Source organism: Micromonas commoda, chromosome 8 (assembly GCF_000090985.2).
Source record: "Micromonas commoda chromosome 8, complete sequence".
Taxonomy (NCBI): Eukaryota; Viridiplantae; Chlorophyta; class Mamiellophyceae; order Mamiellales; family Mamiellaceae; genus Micromonas; species Micromonas commoda.
The window spans coordinates 274,597-294,662 of NC_013045.1; the positions used below are offsets into that span (position 1 = coordinate 274,597).

At 67.4% G+C, this 20,066-nt stretch overlaps 10 protein-coding genes across 10 annotated transcripts; 5 read left to right on the top strand and 5 right to left on the bottom strand.

Moving 5' to 3' along the window:
- Positions 1–683: 683 nt before the first annotated feature.
- Positions 684–2,592, top strand: SNF1-like (serine/threonine protein kinase; the record flags this gene model as incomplete). The annotated part of the gene is made up of 2 exons (XM_002507798.1): positions 684–758; positions 978–2,592. 2 exons carry the CDS (start codon positions 684–686, stop codon positions 2,508–2,510), a joined length of 1,608 nt encoding a protein of 535 aa, XP_002507844.1. The 3' UTR covers positions 2,511–2,592.
- An 18-nt stretch (positions 2,593–2,610) lies between these two features.
- Positions 2,611–4,599, bottom strand: TRME (hypothetical protein; the record flags this gene model as incomplete). The annotated part of the gene is made up of 1 exon (XM_002508088.1): positions 2,611–4,599. One exon carries the CDS (start codon positions 4,597–4,599, stop codon positions 2,611–2,613), a length of 1,989 nt encoding a protein of 662 aa, XP_002508134.1.
- Positions 4,600–4,932: 333 nt separating this feature from the next.
- MICPUN_60556 (hypothetical protein) lies at positions 4,933–5,859 on the top strand (the record flags this gene model as incomplete). The annotated part of the gene is made up of 1 exon (XM_002507799.1): positions 4,933–5,859. A coding segment is annotated over one exon (927 nt), but the record flags the coding sequence as incomplete, so codon positions are not given.
- Positions 5,860–5,945: 86 nt separating this feature from the next.
- MICPUN_60557 (hypothetical protein) lies at positions 5,946–6,557 on the bottom strand (the record flags this gene model as incomplete). The annotated part of the gene is made up of 1 exon (XM_002508089.1): positions 5,946–6,557. The coding sequence occupies one exon, from the start codon at positions 6,555–6,557 to the stop codon at positions 6,009–6,011; it is 549 nt and encodes a 182-aa protein (XP_002508135.1). The 3' UTR covers positions 5,946–6,008.
- Positions 6,558–6,950: 393 nt separating this feature from the next.
- On the top strand, positions 6,951–8,996 carry LEPA (protein-synthesizing GTPase; the record flags this gene model as incomplete). The annotated part of the gene is made up of 1 exon (XM_002507800.1): positions 6,951–8,996. One exon carries the CDS (start codon positions 6,951–6,953, stop codon positions 8,994–8,996), a length of 2,046 nt encoding a protein of 681 aa, XP_002507846.1.
- A 63-nt stretch (positions 8,997–9,059) lies between these two features.
- Positions 9,060–10,766, bottom strand: MICPUN_101796 (predicted protein; the record flags this gene model as incomplete). Its single annotated transcript, XM_002508090.1, has 1 exon — positions 9,060–10,766. One exon carries the CDS (start codon positions 10,764–10,766, stop codon positions 9,060–9,062), a length of 1,707 nt encoding a protein of 568 aa, XP_002508136.1.
- A 367-nt stretch (positions 10,767–11,133) lies between these two features.
- On the bottom strand, positions 11,134–12,534 carry MICPUN_60560 (predicted protein; the record flags this gene model as incomplete). Its single annotated transcript, XM_002508091.1, has 3 exons — positions 11,134–11,724; positions 11,952–11,999; positions 12,229–12,534. The coding sequence occupies 3 exons, from the start codon at positions 12,532–12,534 to the stop codon at positions 11,134–11,136; spliced, it is 945 nt and encodes a 314-aa protein (XP_002508137.1).
- Positions 12,535–12,765: 231 nt separating this feature from the next.
- MICPUN_60561 (alkaline phosphatase) lies at positions 12,766–15,336 on the top strand (the record flags this gene model as incomplete). The annotated part of the gene is made up of 1 exon (XM_002507801.1): positions 12,766–15,336. The coding sequence occupies one exon, from the start codon at positions 12,766–12,768 to the stop codon at positions 15,334–15,336; it is 2,571 nt and encodes an 856-aa protein (XP_002507847.1).
- A 280-nt stretch (positions 15,337–15,616) lies between these two features.
- Positions 15,617–18,556, bottom strand: Pms1 (DNA mismatch repair protein-MLH2/PMS1/Pms2 family; the record flags this gene model as incomplete). The annotated part of the gene is given in 4 exon segments (XM_002508092.1): positions 15,617–16,345; positions 16,357–16,570; positions 17,133–17,783; positions 17,838–18,556. Coding segments are annotated over 4 exon segments (2,313 nt in total), but the record flags the coding sequence as incomplete, so codon positions are not given.
- Positions 18,557–18,912: 356 nt separating this feature from the next.
- On the top strand, positions 18,913–19,956 carry PSBX (photosystem II reaction center X). The gene is made up of 3 exons (XM_002507802.1): positions 18,913–19,034; positions 19,205–19,253; positions 19,605–19,956. Exons 1-3 carry the CDS (start codon positions 18,947–18,949, stop codon positions 19,801–19,803), a joined length of 336 nt encoding a protein of 111 aa, XP_002507848.1. The 5' UTR covers positions 18,913–18,946; the 3' UTR covers positions 19,804–19,956.
- Positions 19,957–20,066: the final 110 nt, after the last annotated feature.

A 20,066-nucleotide genomic window follows, 5' to 3' on the forward strand; every position in this document is an offset into this window, starting at 1 on the left:
GGCTTTCGCGCCGACCAAACCCCGGTCGGTTTGTCACATCTCTCTCCATTCGTCCGTGGAAAATATCCCGGCGTGGTGAGTCAGCATGCCGAAAACCGTATGCGCCCCAGTTGGGGAAAACCGGATCGACTTGCCGATCGGCCGCGGATCTGGCCATCCGCTGACTGGTTCTTACTGGCCGAGGCCCGGTGCAGGCTGCACCGCTGGGGACACCGTTGGCCAGAACCGCGCTTGGTGCGCAACCGCCGGGCGCGCCATTGCGACGGGGCGCCGGGCGACGGCGTCGTAGGTGAACGCACACTCGGGGTCAGAGGTCGCGTGGGTGTACCTAGCGCGCGCCCCGCCTCGAAAGTTCGCGCGTCGACGCCGCGGGCGCGACCGAGCGCGCGCGTTCCCACCGCGACCGGGACTCCCCATCCCGACTCGTCAATAGGCGGTGCGGGGAGGGGGCGCGAGAAATCGTCGGCGACGCGCGGGCGTGGGAGGACCGGATCGCTCGTCGGGATCGTTCCGCGGTGTCGGCGTGAATAGACCGAACGGTCGGGCGTCGTATCGCGCCAACGCCGGCGGCAAACGTCGGGCGCGTCGGGCGAACTCCCCCGGGTCGACGCGGGGGTTTCGTTCCAAACCGATCGTCGGCGCCCAGCTCAGCGGGAGGAGGAATTTTCCGAGGGGAGTGAGACATGGCCGAGGCGGCGCCTGATCCGAACGCGGGGGGTGATGGCACCGTCAAGGGCGGGTCCGCCGCGATGGCAGAGGTGCGCCGCTCGACCCGTCGCGATCACGTCCGAAACCCGACGCGCCCGCGCGACCCCCGCGCGGGGTTCCGTCCCCTAAATCCGCTCGTTTGCCAACCCGAAAAAAGACACCAACGAACCCGGGAAAACCTTCCTCCCCTTCCCACCAACCCCGTCGCGCGAAAGCACGCCGCCCCGAGACTGACCGTCCATTCGCCGTCGTCCCACTCCCGCCGACAGATATACCTCCCGAACTACCGGATGGGCAAGACGCTCGGGATCGGCTCCTTCGGCAAGGTTAAGGTGGCCGAGCACATCCTCACCGGGCACAAGGTGGCCATCAAGATCCTAAACCGCAAGAAGATCAAGGCCATCGACATGGAGGAGAAGGTTCGCAGGGAGATTAAGATCCTGAGGCTGTTCATGCACCCGCACATCATCCGCCTGTATGAGGTCCTCGAGACCCCGCACGACATCTACGTCGTCATGGAGTACGTCAAGAGCGGCGAGCTCTTCGACTACATCGTGGAGAAGGGTCGTCTCGGCGAAAACGAGGCTCGACACTTTTTCCAACAGATCGTCTCCGGCGTCGAGTACTGCCACCGCAACATGGTGGTCCACCGCGATCTCAAGCCCGAGAACCTCCTGTTGGACTCCAAGTCCAACGTGAAGATCGCGGACTTTGGCCTGAGCAACGTGATGAGGGACGGGCACTTTCTGAAGACTTCGTGCGGCTCGCCGAATTACGCCGCGCCGGAGGTTATATCCGGCAAGCTCTACAGCGGTCCGGAGGTTGACGTGTGGTCCTGCGGGGTGATCCTGTACGCGCTCCTGTGCGGCTCCCTCCCCTTCGACGACGAGTCCATCCCGAATCTGTTCAAGAAGATCAAGGGGGGCATATACAACCTCCCCTCGCACCTGTCCCCGGGTGCGCGCGATCTCATCGCGCGGATGCTGCTCGTGGACCCGCTCAAGCGAATCACGATATCGGAGATTCGCACGCACCCGTGGTACGTCGTGCACCTCCCGCGGTACCTCGTCGTGCCCCCGCCGGACACCCTGGCGCAGGCCACGAACGTCGACGCCGAGACTCTGGAGATGGTGGTCAACCTCGGGTTTGAACGTGAACACGTCGTCGACGCGTTGCGTCATCAACTCCGCAACAAGGCGACGGTGGCGTATTTCCTTCTGCTGGACAACAGGCGGAACCTGTTCGGCGGGTACCTGGGCGCCGAGTTCGAGGCTGGCGAGCTGCAGGTGGGCGTGGACGCGGCGCTGCAGGGCGCCGGCGGCAAGGGCGCCGCCGTGGGCCCGAGGCGACCGAGCCAGGTGCAGGCGCACCTGATGCAGCAACGCCTCGTCGCCGAGCAGCGGTGGATGCTGGGGAGCACCACGACGATGGCGCCGGCGGAGGTGATGGCCGAGATCTTCCGCGTCCTGCGCGACATGAACGTCCAGTGGAAGAAGCTCGGGCCGTACAACCTCAAGTGCCTGTGCAAGATTGCCGCCGCCGCCGCGTCGAGCGCGGGGGTGGACGTCAGCATCGGCGGCGGCGACCACGAGATGGACACGGGCGAGGGCGACGGCGGCGGAGACGGGGGAGGAATGACGGGGGTCGCGCCGGAGCGGAAGGAGATGCAGGTGAAGTTCGAGATTCAGGTTTACAAGATGAAGGACGATCGGTACATGATCGACTTTCAGAGGATGGACGGCGGGGTGATGTCGTGCATGGACATGGCGGCGGCCGTGTCGCGACAGCTGAGGCTCGCGTGATGAGGGACGGAAAATCAGTCCACCCGACGGAGGTTAAATGCACGTGAGTGACATCTTGTAAAACAAGGACTGCTCTTATCGTAAGCGTCGCCGTTCACTCTCACTTCCCGATGCAGAATTTGGTAAAGACGACGTCGAGCACGTCCTCGCTCACGTCTTCCCCCGTCACCGCCCCAAGCGCCATCGCCGCCTCCCTCAGGTCGATGGTCCAGAAGTCCACCGGCAGGTTTCCGTCAACCACGATCGCCTCGAGACGCTCGAGCGCGCCGAGCGCCTGCTCGAGCGCCTCCGCCTGCCGCTGATTCGCGCTCCACGCCCCACCCTCCGCGTCCACCGACCCGCCCTCCACGATCCTCCCCAACTCGCGCTCCAACTCTTCGAGACCCGCGCCCGTGACGGCGGATACGCGAACGACGGCGGCGAACTTTCCAGAAACTTCCACGGGCACGATGGCGTCCAGTGCCACGTCCGCCGCGATCGCGTCCGTCTTGTTCACTGCGAGTATCGCCGTCGCGCCGCCGTCGCGACGGGTCGCGTCGTCGTCGCCATCCGCCCCATTCGACGATCCGTCTAGCCCCCGGGTTCCGCGAACTTTGTGCAGACGAGCCTTGGCGTTGGCCCACTCGTCCCCCCCGCCGCCGGCTGCGTCCCCGCCGCCGGCTCGAACGCCCACCGCCGATTCGCCCTCGTCGGCCTCCCCGACGATGCCCTCGCCCCGTTTCCGGTTTAAAATCCCCGCGCACGCGTCGTCGTCCGCGGCGGTCCACCCCTCCGTCGCGTCCACCACCACGATGACTGCGTCCGCCCCCGCCGCCGCCGCCACGCTCCGTTTAACCCCGATCGCCTCCACCTCGTCGACGCCCGCTCCTCTGCGGATCCCCGCGGTGTCGAGCAACGTCACCGGAAGCCCCGCGCATTCCACCCGCGCCTCGACCACGTCCCGTGTCGTCCCCGCGATTGGCGTCACGATGGCGCGTTCGCTCCTCGACCACGCGTTCAGCAGCGAGCTCTTTCCCGCGTTGGGTTTGCCCACGATTGCGACGGTCACGCCGGTGTCCAGCAGCTTGCCCCTCCTCGCCGTCGCCAGCACCTTTGCCACGTCGGCGCGAACGGCGGCAACCTCGGCGGCGATGGCGTCCGAGTCGAGCGGCGTCAACTCATCCTCGAAATCGAGCCGCGCCTCGAGCTCGGCGAGCAGGTCGACGCATCGCGCGCGCGCGTCCCGCACGGGGGACGCGAGGCCGCCGCGCAACGCGGCGAGCGCGCCGTCCGCGGCGCGTTCCGTCCTCGCCGCGACGAGCGAATGCACCGCCTCCGCCTGCGTCAGGTCCAGTCTTCCGTTGAGAAAGGCTCGGAGGGTGAACTCGCCGGGCCTGGCGAGTCGGACGCCGCCGGCTGTGTCGCCGGACGGATCGAGGAGATCGCGCCTCGTGAGCAGCGAGAGCACGCGCTGGACGCAGACGCTGCCGCCGTGGCAGTGAATCTCCACGACGTCCTCCGCGGTGTACGACCGAGGGCGAAGCATCGGGAGCACGAGCACCTCGTCGACGACGTCCAGAGCGTCCGCGTCGACGTCCTCGTCGTTGACGCGCCGCGAGCCGTTTGGGACGGAGGTCGGGTCGACGACGACGCCGTAGAGCGCCGTGTGGGACGACGGGGGCGCGCCCTCGCGCGCGGCGGCGCGCGCGGCGCGGGATGCGGGTCGGAACACGGCCCGGGCCGCCTCCACGGCTCGAGGTCCGGAGAGGCGGATTATCGCGACGCCGCCCGCGTTGGGCACGACGGGGGTCGCTATGGCCACGATGGTGTCCCCGTCGCCGTACGAGGAGAACGCCTCGTCGTCGTGTTCGTCGTCGTGTTCGTCGTCGTCGTCGTCGTCGTCGTCCGCCGTCTCGAGCGTCGCCGGCTCGGCCGCGGCGCGTGTCGGGGCGACGACGCCCGAGCCGACGCCTCCCGACGCTCGCCGCGTCTCTCGACACGCGGGGAAGACGCGCGCCGCGCGCGGGCGGGCGGCGGCGGCTAGCGCGACCCCGCGCGGGGACGCGCGATGCGCCGCCGCCGAGGCGACCGGACGCGCCGCCGTCGACATGGCTCGCCCTATCCCGCGCGCGCAGAGGTGAACCAAGACCCTCCTCATTTGTGACGAGTCCGTGACGGGTCCGTGGGGCTTTTCCCGTTGTCCCTTTTGCTGGGCTCGCCTCACCGATCCTGCTCCACTCTTGCGCGACGCGAAACGAGCGAAAACCGTCATGAGGTGCGCCTCCGACCCGTAACCCGCATCGCGCGTCGACCTCGATCGCGCGCGCCGCCGCTCGTTCGGATCCTCGCCTCACCCCGCGCCACCCGTCGACGCTCGCCCCGAACCGAGATCCGAATCCCCCCCTCATCGCTGACCCCAGATCCCTCGTCGATCGATCTGAGCAGGACCGACGCCCGGGCGCTGCTCCTCCTCGCGCTGCTGGCCACCTCCGGGTTCGTCGGCGTCGCGCGCGCGGCCGCCGCCGACGACGACTTCGAGCCCCCCGCCGCGCGAGCGAAGCCCGCCGCGGACCCCGCCGTCGCCGCCAAGGGCACCGTCGCCACGGCCAAGACCGACGGGGGCAAGCGCGGCGCGTACGAGGAGGTCTCCTTCGTCCTGGAGCACTCGCTCGTGGTCGGACCGGGCGACGCGTCCGCCGCGGACTTTACGCCGTGCGGGGTCTTCTCCGCGCGAGCGCACACCGCCCCCGACGGCGTCTCCGTTCGACTCTCGCACCTGCGGCTGACGCGCGATCCAATCGACGAAAACTTCGCCGAAAAATTCGACGCGCTCGTCGCCGCCGACCTCGTCTACCGCGTCCGCGTCCACTCCAACGTGCTGCACCCGGTGGATGGGGAGTACACGATGGCGTACCTCCCGGCCCGGTGCCTGGCGGACGCGGGTTTGGCGGAGACGTTCGCGCTGCACACGGACGAGCGCGGCGGAGTGATCGGCGTGGATTACTCCACCGCGGGGGGCGACTGCGTGATCGACCCGGAGCAGTCCGCTGGCTTGCCGCCCAAGCTGGCGGGCGCCGCTTCGCAAGGGTCCATCGCGTTCAGGTCCACGGCGCAGGTGAGGTTCTACAAGCTCGCGCCCGCGCTCGACCCGGACGCTCCGACGGATCTTCGCGGTCACGGAGGTCCGGCGACGAAGCAACGGCAGGAGGAGCACCGGCGGCGGAAGGAGAGCGGGGAGCCGAGGGAGAAGGGGAAGAAGCCCGTCAAGGAGAAGACGTTCTGGGAGAAGAACTGGATGTACATCGTGCCCATCAGCTTTCTGGTGTCCAACGCGCTGAGCGCGCCTCCGCAAAAGGCGAAGAGGGGATGAGACAAACGCGATCGCTTTCGGCGACGAGTTTTCCGTCGGAGGGTCAGTTCGAAGGCGTCGTTCGTGCTACGAAGATGAAATCAATGTTTCTGTGTGCCTGTGTGTGTTGTTACATTAGGAACCGTCTCATAAGGCGCCCGACGAGGGTATCAGCGCGACTCCGCGGGCTTGGGCTCCTCCTTGCGCTCCTCCTTGCCAGACAGATCCTTCTCCATGACCTCCATGTCGCTGTTCAGCTTGGTGATCTTGTCGCTCAAACCGCGATCGGCCTCGGTGGAGAAGTTGTCGATCGCCGCGTTGAGCTGCGCGATCTTGTCGTTCAGATTCTGTCGCGTCTTCTCCAGCGAGTCCTCCTCCTCGTCCTCGGTCCAGTCGTCGTAGAGGAACTTGCCCACCTCGCCTTTTCCCTTGAGGAAGGTTTTGGAGATCTGCGGCGCGAAGAGCACGCCCGCGACGCCAAAGACGGCGCCGCCGACGAGGAAACCGGTGAGGAACTTGCCCCACGACCCGCCCCCGCTCCCGCCGTCGTCCCTGGACCGGGCCACGACGAGGGTTCCGAGCCGACGCCCGGGCACCCCCGCGGGGTGTCTCGCGCTAGGGATTCGCGCCCCGGTAACAATGCCGAGTCGGGCGCGGACCCCACGCGCGCGCGCGTTCGAGACGAGGTTCACGCGCGCCGTCGTCGTCGTCGTCGGCATCGCGTGTGCGCACGTCGCCATCGCCGCTTTTCCTTCGCGGCTTCCCGACGCTCGTGGAGACGCGTCCGCGGAAGTGGCGCGCCCTCGGCGTCCAGTCAGCGGGCTTTCGAACCGAGCTGAGCGAGCCTCAGACTCCGATCGGGTTGCCGTTTGGTCAACCGACCGATTTGTGTATACGGGAAAAACGGAATCTCGCCGTCTACGACTCGAGCCACGCGGTGGAAGCGGTCGGACAATCCCACAGGATAATGCTCGCTCGCTCGAGTCCAGAACCAGAGGCCACGGTGACACGTCCGGGGGCGCTCGCTGCTGGACGGACACAGCGCTCGGCGCGGGTAGACGGTTCGTGCCGGCTCTCCGGTCGTCGGGTTCAGAGCGAACCTCCCGAGGGCGATGTCGGGCATCGCGCCCTCCGCGGCGCGCGGCGCGACGCTCGGAGCCGCGCGCGCGCGCGCCCTCGCCCGCGACGGCGGTGGCGGCGACGCGTCGGCGAGATTCTTTCCCACGCGTCGCCCGCGACTCTCCGGGAGGCGCGCCGTGCGGGTCCGCGCGGCGGACACGCCGGTGGTGCCCAAGAGAAAGGGTGAGAGGGTCAAGATCGACCCGAACGCGGTGCTCCAGGTGCCGGCCAAGAACATCCGCAACTTCTCCATCATCGCGCACATCGACCACGGCAAGTCGACGCTCGCCGATACCCTCATCAGCCGGACCGGCACCGTCGCGGACAGGGACATGGAGGCGCAGCTGCTCGACTCCATGGACATCGAGCGCGAGCGCGGCATCACCATCAAGCTCAACTCCGCGCGCATGAACTACACCGCGCGGAACGGCGAGACGTACGTGTTGAACCTCATCGACACCCCGGGTCACGTCGACTTTTCGTACGAGGTGTCGAGGAGCTTAGCCGCGTGCGAGGGGGCGCTGCTCGTCGTGGACGCGAGCCAAGGGGTGGAGGCGCAGACGGTCGCGAACGTCTACCTCGCCCTCGAGAACGACCTCGAGATCATCCCGGTGTTGAACAAGATCGACCTTCCGGGCGCGGAACCGGAGCGCGTGTGCCGAGAGATTGAGGACGTGCTGGGTCTGGACACCTCGCAAGCCGTGCAGGCCTCCGCCAAGGCCAACATAGGGATGGAGGACATCCTGGAGCAGATCGTGGAGCTCGTGCCGCCGCCGCCGGACACCGCGGACCAACCCCTGAGGGCGTTGATATTCGATTCGTACTTTGACTCTTACCGCGGGGTGGTGTGCGTGTTTAGAGTCGTCGACGGCACCATCAGCGTGGGCGACCAGGTCAAGCTCATGAACACCGGGGCCCCGGCGACGGTGGACGAGGTGGGGATCATGCGGCCGAACAAGGTGCCGGTCACCACGCTGAGCGCGGGGGAGGTTGGGTACTTCATCGGTAACATCAAATCCGTCGCGGATGCGCGCGTGGGCGACACCATCACCAGCGCCAAAAAACCGGCAAAGGAACCCCTGGAGGGGTACGCCGAGGCGACGCCCATGGTGTACTGCGGGCTGTTCCCCACGGACAGCGACAGGTACGACGATCTGCGCGAGGCGCTGGGTAAGCTGCAGATCAACGACGCGGCGCTGTGCTACGAGCCGGAGCAATCCTCCGCGATGGGATTCGGCTTTCGCTGCGGTTTCCTCGGTTTGCTGCACATGGAAATCGTGCAGGAGCGATTGGAGCGCGAGTATAACCTCGACCTCATCACCACCGCCCCCAGCGTGGTGTACAAGGTGTACATGAACGACGCGGAGCAGACGTGCGTGGACTGCGCCAACCCCGCGAGTCTTCCGGATGCGGGAAAAAGGGACCGGATCGAGGAACCGTACGTTAATTTGGAGCTCATCACCCCCGCGGACTACGTCGGGTCCCTGATGGAGCTGTCCACGCAGCGGAGGGGCGAGTTCATCGACATGACCTACCTGTCCGAGGGGCGAACGTGTTTGAAGTACGAGATCCCGCTCGGCGAGGTTGTGACGGATTTCTTCGACGAGTTGAAGTCCAGGAGCAAGGGATACGCGTCCATGGAGTATTCGTTTCTCGAGTACAGGAAAAACGACATGGTCCGGCTGGACGTGATGATCAACGGCGAGCCCGCGGAGCCGCTCGCGTGCATCGTGCACAAGGATAAGGCGTACGCCATGGGCCGCGGGTTGGTGGACAAGCTGAAGGAGCTGATCCCGCGGCAGATGTTCCGGATCCCCATCCAGGCGGCCATCGGCGCCAAGATCATCGCGTCGACGTCAATCAGCGCCATGCGTAAGGATGTCCTGGCCAAGTGCTACGGAGGAGACATCTCGCGCAAGAAGAAGCTGCTGAAGAAGCAGGCGGCTGGTAAGAAGCGGATGAAGCAGTTCGGGAAGGTTGAGGTGCCGCAGGAGGCTTTCATGGCGGTGCTCAAGGTTGATCAGAACGCGCCTAATTGAGCCCGCGAACCATTCTTTTGAAGAGTTGAAATCCAAATCCGGTGAGAGTAAAGCCGCCGAGCCTCAGTCCGCGACGCCCAGCTCGCACAGCGTCCTGAGGTCCTCCCACGCGTGCGTCTCCAGCCACCTCTCGCCCGCGTCGATCCAACCCCCGCTGCTCCCCACCCCGTCCGTCTCTCCGTCGTCCGCGATGAACGCCTCCGTCGCGGCGTCTAAGACGCGTTTCATCGCGCCGTTGATCCCGGGGTGCGCCTGCACCGCGTCGAGAAGGCCCTCCGCGATTGAGGTGCCGCCACGTCGCCGCGATGATGACGCGTCGGCGACGAACGCGTCGACGTGGCGGACGCACGCCAACACGGCCGCGCACGCCTCCGAAAGACTCGCCGCCCTCTCCCACCGACCCAGCGACCGCTCGGCGACGAGGTGCAAGAGCCGCGAGGTCTCGTCGCGGACCCGCTCCGCGATGAACGCGGCACCCTCGGCACCCCCCTCGGCACCCCACTCGGCACCACCCTCGGCACCCTCGGCACCACCCTCGGCACCCTCGACATCGTCCACGTGAACGAACGCGACGCGCAGCGCCCGGAACGTCGCCTCGCACGCCTCCAACGCGAAGCCGGCGCCTTTCTCCGTCTCGGCGAGTCGCTTCGTCTCCGATCTCGCCGTCGCGAGTTCGGCGTCGGCGACGCGCCGCGCCGCCGCCGCCGAAGCCCCCGCGCGTCGGAGCGAGTCCGCGGCGGCGTCTCGCCGCGCCTTGGTCTCGTGCGGGTCGACCAGGGTGTCCATCAGGGCGTCCAACGCGGTCCGCCTGGACTCCGCCAGCGCCCTCGCCAAATTTTGAATCGCAGCCGGCTCGGCGCCAGCTGTGTCGCCCTTCGAATCGTCGTTCGAATCGTCACCGGGTGCCGAGGGTGCCGAGGGTGCCGTCGCCGCCCGGTGACGCGTCGCCGCGAAGAGCGGGTTCGCGCGCGTCTCCCCGAGCGAGGGGGAACCCGACCTCGGCTCCTCCGGGGTCCGATCGACGGTGGAAACGCTCGCGACGCGATCCGGGCGTCTTCCTTCCGGCGCCCCCCTCTTCGCATCTTCGTCCCCCCCGAACGTTCTCGACGTCTTCCCGCGCCGCCCGCCCCCTCGCGCCGCGACGTCGTCTCGCATCGACCGAAGCAGCCTCGTCCCCTCCTCGATCGCCTCCAGCGCGGCGAAGACCTCGCGGCCCGAGAGCGACTCTTCCAGTTGGTCTCGCAGTTTGGCCGCCCGCCTGGCGTCTCCCGTCGCGACGCCGTCGTCGCCGACGAGATCGTCGGCGCGGCGGCGACCGCCGAGGGTGCCGAGGGTGCCGTCGACCCCTCCGTCGGTCACCGCGCGCGCCGAAGCGACCGCGCGCTCTTCCGCGCGCCTCAGAGTCGCCGACGCCTCGTCCTCGTCCTCGTGGGCGTCGTCCTGATGAGATCTCGCGTCCGCCACGAGGGTCTCGACCACGTCCGACGGGACCTGCACCATCTCGCGCAGCTTGCCAACTTGCCCCTGAAGCCTGGAGATCTCGCGGCTGACCCGGATGAACGACTCGTAGTGCGCGAAGACGTTCTGCCTCTGCTCGGACTCGGCGAGATCGCGCAGCGACGAGAGCTGGTCGCGCAGATGCCGCATGCGCCGCTCGGAGGCGTCGCCGTAGAACTCCGCGGCGAAACCGTCGAGGTCGAAATTCTCCGGGTCATCCTCGGTCCACGGGTCGAGGGACTCGCCCAGCTCGGGCATCGCAGCCGCGGCCATCGCGGGCGGTTGTGCGGTCACCGATGATGTCAGCTTTCAAATATTTGGCAGCACAGAGTCACCAGGCTGGGCTCCGTCTCGTGCTTTTCCGCACCGCTACAGTCGACGCTCTTCGCGCGTTCGTGGGTCATTCGCGGGGCGGTCGACGAAAGTCTCGTCCCTCTCACGCGCGAGTCTTCTCAGAAGATGGTGTTTTCGGTGCATTCAAAGCAGTGAGACGTCGCGGGGTCCACGCGACGCAGGCTGACGCGGTTACGCGGCTGCGCCGACGGCTAGACGCGACGCGCTAGACAAACGATCACCGTCCCTCTCCTCCTCCTCCTCCTCCTCCTCCTCCTCGTCCTCCGCCTTCACCGCGCGGGGATGATCACTGCTCGTGCGAGAACCTGCAGGCGTCGCCGCGATCGCACTCTCCCCTCTGGAAGGCGTAGCACGGCGCGGACGAGCGCTGGGGCGCCTCGGCGTTGGGGTCGTGCGAGAACCGGCAGGCGTCGCCCCTGGTGCACTCGCCCTTCTGGAACGCGTAGCACGGCGCGGAGGACTTCTGCGGGGTGGACGCGTTGGCGTCGTGGCTGAACCTGCACGAGTCGCCGCGGTCGCACTCTCCGCGCTGGAAGGCGTAGCAGATAGGGGCGCCGCGGGAGGGCGGGCGGCTGTCGCCGCCGCCGCCCTCCTCGTGCGCGAAGCGACACGCGTCGCCCCTGGTGCACTCGCCGCGCTGGTACGCGTAGCACACGGGTTTGCCCGAGGAAGGACCCTCGCCGAAGCGGGCCTTCTTGGCGTTCTTGCACTCGGTGCAGCGGGTGGGCTGGTTCTCCCATCCCTTGGAGTTGTAGAACTCCTGCTCGCCGGCGGTGAAGACGAATTCGGCGTTGCAGTCGCGGCAGTTTAAGGTGATGTCTTCGTATGTCTTGGACAGGGGGTTGGCGTCGGCGGCGGACTTCTTGTGAACCTTGAACTGCGAGTGGGGAAGGGGTGGGTGGAGGGACGGGGGGGCGGGGTCAGACGTGAGGTCAGGCGTGGGGCGGTGTTGGATCACGGGGGGGATCCGGTCGGGAGGTCAGCGCCCCCGGGGTTGGTTGGTTGGCGAAATGCCAAAAGTTGGTTCGGGAGCTCGCTCCGGGACGGAGAGGGTTGATGAATTGGGGGCGCTCCGGCGGAACCGGGGTTCGCGGTTGGACTCACCCCATCGTCCTCGTCGTCGTCGTTAGCCTCTTCGACCTCGGGCTCCTCCTGCGAATCGATCGGAACGGGTCGGGCGAGCGTCAGCGTCGGCGTCGGCGCTCGGCACGGGACGGAGGGCGAAAAAGGCGGCGGGAATCCCGAGAGGCGAGCGGCGGCGGCGGTGATGATGGGAAAAAGTGCATCGCGGCGCGCGCCCCCCGAGCGGGTGACGCGCTGTGCGAAGGATGAACGCGACCGGAACCGATCGTGGACGGTGATTGAAGACGTCGGTTCGCACCTCCTTGGTCTTCTTGGCGTCGGGCTCGTCCTCGGCGTCGTCCTCGGCGGGGCGCTTCTCCTTCTTCTCCTTCTTCTCCTTCTTCTCCTTTTTCTCCTTCTTCTCCTTCTTCTCCTTGGCCATGGCGACCGTTCGGGGCGGGGTTCGGCGGGATAGAGGTAGCGCGGTGGTGCGGAGGAACTGTGTGAAGTCCTCGACGGGGCGCGTGTGTTCGGCCGGCGGTGACTGGCGCGAACGGTTGTGTTCGATCGAGCGGAGAATGCCAACGGAGGACCAACAGAAACGTGGCGGGAGCTGACACGACATTATCACGGCAATCATCCGACATTATCACGGCAATCATCCGAGCGCGCGAACCCGGGAACCGCCGTTCGATTTCGCCGCACTTGGGTGTTGTTATTGGCTGAGCGACGCGTTTTCTTTCCCACAGTTTGGATCGCACCGACCCAAGGCGCGACGCAGGGCGAACCCCCCAGCGGGTTTCACCCGTCCTCGCACCCGCACGATCCTCACCCGGGCCGGCCGCGACACCCCGCGATGATCGCGCCCCTCGCGACGATCGCGCTCCTCGCCACCGCGTTCGCGTCCGGCGCGCGCGCCGAGGCTGTGCACGGGGCTTTCGTGCACGGCGTCGCCTCGGGGGACCCCACGCACGATTCGGTGGTCATCTGGACCCGCGTCACGCCCACGGGACGCGACCCCGGGGAGACGGACCCGGACCCGAACGTATCCTTCGACGTGCGATGGAGGGTCGCCACGACGCCGCCCACGTCCGCCGCGGTGGACCCCGACGCCAGGCCCGTCGTGGAGGGGTCGCGCGTCCCGATGGCCCCGGGCTCCACCGTCTTCGGCTGGTCCGACTCGTCCAAGGTGGCCAGAGCCGGCATCGCGACCGCGAGGGCGGAGCGGGACTGGACCGTGAAGGTGGACGTCACCGGCCTGTCCCACGGCGTGCGGTACTGGTACGCCTTCGACGTCGTCGACACGCGGGGGGGGTCGAAAACGAAGCCGTCCGATTTTCCGCCGATGACGCGAGAGCGACGAAGCGAGACCGGAACGTTCGAGCTTCCCCCGCCCAAGGGCGTGGCGTACCCGCGAGACCACGGCCCCGTGCGCGCCGCGGTGTTCTCGTGCGCCAACTGGGGCTGGGGGTACTTCCACGCCTACGACGCCGCGGCGCGGGGATGGGGCGGCGTAGACGAACTCAATTCGATAGCCGAGGACTCGCGCCGGCTCCACGTGTGGTTCCACCTCGGCGACTACTACTACGAGTACGGGCAGACGCACTACCCGAACGCGGACGAGTCCGTGCCCGAGCGGTGGCGCTCGCTGGACCCGAGCACGGAGACGGTGACGCTCGACGATTACCGGCGAAGGCACCGGCTGTACCGGAGCGACCCGGGTTTACAGCGGCTGCACGCGTCCGCGCCCGTGGTCGCGATGTGGGACGACCACGAGATCGCGAACAACCCGTGGATGAACGGGGCGGAGGATCACCAGGCGTGGGAGGGGGACTTTAAGACGCGGGCGAGGGCGGCGATCCGCGCGTACCACGAGTGGCTGCCCACCCGCGAGCCCGGCGGATCCAACGGCGAGGACGATTCTTCCGATTCCGACTCTTACTACTACAACCGCACGGTGCACTTCGGTGACGTCGCGTCGTTCCACGTGCTCGAGACGAGGCTCACGGCGCGCACGGACCCGAACGCCAACCCCAGCGGCAACGTCTGGGCGAACCTCACGGCGGAAATCGCCGCGTCCGACACGAAAGCGCCCGCGTCGTGGCCGGGTAGCGCTTTGGAGCGTCGAATCCGCGACGTGAAGACGGGCCTGGACGCGTACAGGAGCGAGGAGAACGAGCAGATGGCGGGTCCCGCCCAGCTCGCGTGGCTCGTGGACGAGGTGACGAGCAGCGCGGCGTCGGGGGTGGCGTGGCAGATCGTCGCGCAGGCTTCGCCCGTGATGGACATGATGAGCCCAGACGTGGAAAAGGCGGCGGATGCGTTGGACGGGGACGGGGCGCCGCCGCCGACGGGGCACGAAAGTTGGCGCGCGGCGCTGGAGGCGTGGACCGACTGGACCGGCACCGCGCCACCAAACGCCGAGTCCTTCGGCGACGGCGGGAGGGCGGTGCCCGTGTCCGCGGCGAGGGCTTTGCTCGCCGCGGGTCGGTACCGGTTGAATTGGAACTTTGACGACTGGCACGGGTACGTAGCGGAGCGAAAACGGCTGCTCAAAGCGCTCGTGCCCAACGCCAACCGCGCCGTCATCATCGGCGGTGACTCGCACGATTCCTGGGCCGGGGTCATCGCCGCGGACGAGACGCACTGGGGCGCGGAAGGTTCGTGGGCGGCGGGCGCGAGAGACCCCTCATCGTTGGTTAATTCGGTGGGCGCCGTGGAGTTTGACGCCCCGTCGGTGTCCCCCCCGGGCGCGTTCGAGCAGTCGTTCGCGTGGTGCCCGAGCGAGCTCATCGACCGCGGGCACCTCGAGGCCAACCCGGGGACGCTGCGTCACGCGCAGACGGGCCGACGCGGCTTCGTGATGATCACCGCCGACGCCGACGCGTTCACCGCGGATTTCGTGCTCACGCCCACCGTGCGCTCCCGAGGGTACTCGCCCACGTGCGGCGGCTCCTTCGTCGTCACCGAGAACAGCGCCGACGGCCTGAACGGCGGGGGCCTCGTGCTCACCGAGCGCGCGTGTCCCCAGTTCCCCTCGAAACTGTTCACGGGCCCGGCGGACCCCCGGTTTGTCGACTGGAGCGCGGGCGCCGCGGCGGGGCTCGGTTCCGCGGCGGCGACGGATGGTCGGGACGACGGACGAATCAAGACGATGGACGAGACGTGGATATTCGGCGTCTTCCTCGGCGCGTTCTTCGTCGTGGGGTTCGCCGCGGGTCTGACGTGGCGGCAGGGCGCGTGCGGGGACGTGAACGCGCGCGGGGGGTCGGGCGGCGGCGACCGGGGCACCGCGGGTCGGGGTCGGCGGGGTCAACGCAACTACCACAGCCTCGACGACTCCGCGGCGCGCGACGCCGCCGACGGGGACGATCGGCAGTCGGAGATCGAGATGGGAAGCGTCGGGGGGACGCGGCCCAGCAGATGAGGAGGCGGCGGACGGTTTTTCCCATCTCGCGAGGCGAGTCGATCGCGCGAGGCGAGTCGAGAGCGATGGGAACCGTCAAAGCGCCGTTGAATGTGGTTTATCGATGATCGATTCATCACGCGAATGAATCGTTTAATGTATGTTCGACGAGAAAAAGTTACCTTCGTCCGCGTTTAACCTACCACCCGCCGATGCCGCCCTTGACCTTCTTACGCGCGTTGCCAAACCCTCGACGCCAGCCGCCGCCGTCGCCTCCCGCGCCGTCCCGGCTCCACTTTCGCAGCTTCCGCAGATCCGCGAGGTGTCGCATGGTCGGCCTCCCGTGGGGACAGTTCCACGGCGCCTGCAGGTCGCTCAGGTTATCCAGCACCCTTCGCATCGTCTTCGCGTCGAGCGCCTTCCCGATCATGATGCTCGAGCGGCACGCGCGCATGGCGAGCATGGCGCGGACCCTGGACGGCCGGACAATCTCGGACACCGACAAGCCGGACCCGGGGGTGCCGGTCGATTGCCGCGAGAGTCCCACCGTGAGCTGCGACCTGGCGGGCAACGCGTACTCGCCCTGATCCAGCATGCCGATCAGCTCGTGCACGTCGTCGGCGCCGAAGGTGATGCCCTTGCTGAAGGGCACGGAGTTGAGCGCGAGGCTGCGAACCGTCGGCGGCGGCTGGTCGACTTCGCAAAATCCAAAGCCGTTGGCGAGAAACGTGGGCATGTTTCTGTGCACCGTCTGCGTCTCCGCGGCGGTCAGCTCCAGCTTTTTGGGGACCAAGAGCGGCTGCCGGTTCAACGTCGTGGTGCGCTGGAGCCGTTCGAAGTTGTAGATCTCGTCGGACGCGTGCTGATCGACGATGAAGAGGTCGTCGCCCAGGGTGCAGAGGATGAAACCGAGGTTGAACTGACCGACGACTCTCATGTCGCGAAAGTCCTCGCGGCGAAACACCCGCTCGAGCTCGCCGGTGGCAACCTCGTCGCCCCCCTCGTTCAGCGCGGGGCCCAGGCCACCCTCCTCGCCTTCACCGCCGTCGCTCGATCGTTCACCGACGCGCCGCGCGTCCCTTCCCGTCGACGCTTCACGCGCGCCTCCCGGTGAGTCGCCGCCCGGTGACTCGTCGTCCTCGTCCGCGACAATCTCGCGCGCGGGCCCCGGCTCGACGCCGAACGACGCGGCCGCGTACTTTGACGAACCGTGCACGGAAACGTCCGGCGCGTCCGCCCCACCTTTCCCGTCCCCCTTCCCGACGGTCGTAACGGTCGTAACGGCCGGCCGGCTTCCCCGTCGGTTGTTCCTAACCGCGTCGCGGCGCTCTCGCAGCGCGGCGAGGGAGAAGGCGAGCGGCGCGCCGTGATGGACGAGGGGCGCCCGCGCGGCGCCCGAGGTTGGAAAGTCAAAGTCCACGGCGTCGTCGACGGGCTCCGGTTTCACGAACGCGTCCCGATCGACCCGCGCCGGGACGTCCCGGTTAGCCCCATCACCCTCCCCCTCCTCCTCCTCCTCCTCCTCCTCCTCGCCGTCGTCCTCCGGCACACCCCCCGGCGAACCCCCCGCGAGATAATCCCCATCGTTCGGATCATCCTCCTCCTCCTCCTCCTCCTCCTCCTCGTCGTCGTCGTCGTCGCGTTCGCCGTCGCGTTCGCCGCCGTTCGCCACCCGTCGCGCGCGGAACCTCCAACCGCCGCCGATACCAACCCCGTCCAACTCGCGGGTAAAGCCAAACGAAGCCAACCCTCTTTGCGTCGCGCCCTCGCGAGTGCGGGGTTGGTATCGTTCGTGGATCGGCCGCGGATCGTTCGACACACGATCGTTCGCCGTCGTCGTCGCGTCGTTCGCCGTGTTGTGGCGCGGCGCGTTCATCCCGAAGGACTCCCACGCGCTCGCAGCCGCGGACGTACCCCGCGGCACTCGGTCCTCCGCGGGCTCCCGCTTGACGTCAACCGACGGCGCGACGACTGTCGCGTCGTCGTCCTCCTCCCTCTCCCGCTTCACCCCCACCGCGCTCGCCGGTGGAAGCGCCGGGGTCGCCGCGCTCGGTCCGCCCGCGATAACATCCCGGGCGGCTCCAATCGCGTCGTGCACTCGTACACGCGTCGTCTCCGATCCGTCCGCGGCTCCCGCCGCCGCCACCGCGTACGTGTACGCGGTCGGGGACCAAATCTTTTCCAGCGCGCCTCTCAAACCCGCCAACACTTTCGACTCGCCGTGCAACAGAACCTTGCGCTTATCCGGCGTGACGTTGACGTCGTACGCGTCCGTGGGGAGCCGAAAGTCGAGCACGACGCACGGGAACGGCGTCCCCGACGTCGTCTGATTGTACTGCCGGTACGTCTCGTTACACACCCGGGCGGCTTTTGGGAGGTCCACCGGCCGACCGTTGACGAAGAAAAACTGCCTGTCGCCGGCGCCTCTGCCGCACCCGGGCGCGGCTTTGGACACCATCCCGTCGATTCTCGCGCCGCATCCCTCGCCCAGGTCCTCGCGCACCTCCAGCATCGCGCTCGACGTCTTGTGGCCAAACACCGTGGCGACGGCTGCGCGAAGCGACCCGCCGCCCTGCGTGTTGAGCACCGTCTGTCGAGGCGCGTTTTTGCCCTTGCCCTGGTGCGAGCACACGATCCTCGTCTCCGGGTTGATCAGCGCGTACGCCTGTAGGATGTTAAGGAGCTTCCCGTACTCCCGCTTGACGTTCCGCGCGAGCTCTTTGCGTCGGACGGGCAGTCTGGCGAAGACGTTTTGTACAGTCACCGTGGTGCCCACCGCGCGCGCGACGACGCCGCGGGTGCGCACGTTTCCCTCGGCGTCGTACTCCACCCTGGTACCCGCGTCGGAGTCGGCGGTGCGCGTGGTGACCGAGAGGTCGCTGAGCGCGCAGAGCGACGAGAGCGCCTCGCCCCTGAACCCGAACGACGCCAACGCGTCCAGGTCTTCAAAGCGTCGGATCTTGGACGTGGCGTACTTCTTGGTCATCATCGCCAGGTCGTCCGACTTGACCCCGCATCCGTTGTCCACCACCTCGACGGAGTCCTGTCCGTGATCGCGCAGCCGGACCTCGATGTTCGTGGCGCCCGCGTCGAGCGCGTTCTCGACGAGCTCCTTCACCGCGCCCGCCAGGTCCAGCACCACCTGCCCCGAGCAGATGCGATGGACGGAGGACGCACCGATGGGGCGTATGGAGGGAGCCTCCTTCTGGAGGGCCGTGGAGGGCGCGGGGTCATCGGGCCCGTCGGTGGCGGACGGTCGCGCTTGATCCGTCGAAGGCGACGGTTGCGCCATGACCTCCGGGGGTGAGAGCCGCCCGGTCTGGTCCGAGCGCTCCCCTCGTCTGCGACTGTCTGCGACTGTCTGCGAAGGTTTGAAAAACGAAAAAGCCATGGCGCGGTTGGCTGGTATCGGCACCCGTCCAAAAAAGAAATTCCTCGCGTACTTTTGACTCGAGGAATCGACGAGTTAACCACTGATCGAGACTGGCTCCTGATTGGTCATCCTGAAATTGGTCCCTGACCCCTATTGGCTGAGCCCGTGATGCGGATTCGAGATAAAACTGCGGACGAGCCCGTCGCGCCCATCATTCCTGCACCCTTCCACGCAACTCAACGCAACCCAACGAGTAAAATGGCCGCCATCGCCGCCTCCAACTTCGCCGTCGCTGCCCGCCCCACCGTGGCCCGCAAGCTTTCCTCCAAGAAGGCCGCGCTTTCCGGTGCGTCCCCCGAACGAGCGCAACCCCCGCGGGCGATTTTTGTTGTAAACTTCACCCGCGCACCTCGGACCGTCTAAACCCTGGAGTCCCTGGGGTCGTGACGCGAGAAAACGCGCCCGTCGACGATCGGCCGACTGACCTCCCCGTCCCTCCCGTCCTCGAAACCACAGTCAAGCGTGTCCAGGCGGTGAAGGCTGTGTCTGTGAAGGCTGTCGCCAGGTGAGAATCGCGCCAACGCCTCTTAGAGGGCCCCCCCCCGATTGGTGATCCGTGGAATTAGCCGAGAGATTTGTGGGTGAGGGGCGATTGACCGGGCGGGCGAACCGCGGGCGCGATCTCTCCGGCGCGTCCCCGGAAACGTCGCGGAACGCCCGCGGAAGATCACTCGGATCGATCTCGCGCCCGCCGTCCGTGGATGCGCCTCCGCGAGATCGATCGGCGAGGACGCGCCCGTCGATCACCGCGCCCCGATCCTCCACGCAACCGTGCCAGTTGGCAGGTCGTTTGCCACGCGCGGAATTATTTTTCTGACCCGCCCTCTCCCCCTCCGTCCGCGCCCGCCCCGAACAGCTCCAAGGTCGAGAAGCTCTCCGCCGCCGTGACCGTTGGCACCGCCGCCGCGCTCGCCAACCCCCTCGTCGCCGAGGCTGCCGTCACCCCCTCCCTCAAGAACACCCTCCTCTCCGTCGTGGCGGGTGGCCTCGTCCTCGGCGCCATCGCCGCCGCGGTCATCGGTGTGTCCACCTTCGACAAGGTGAACCGCAAGTAAGTTCATGACCGGGCGAACCGTGCCGTCGCCCTGGGGGGGACGGGACGGCTGGGAAACTTATGAGACTTAGGCTTTATCGAGGAGAAACAACCGCATATTACCGGGTCGAGGTCGCGTCGCAGTAGCTCTGTAATGAAACATTCGGCCTGAACGATCCGATCTCTGACAACACGTCGAAATCTCGGTCTTTCGCCGCGCGCGCCTGCCACCTGGTAATCGATATTGGGCGCTTCATGACACACGGGAAACAGTCAGTTTCGTTT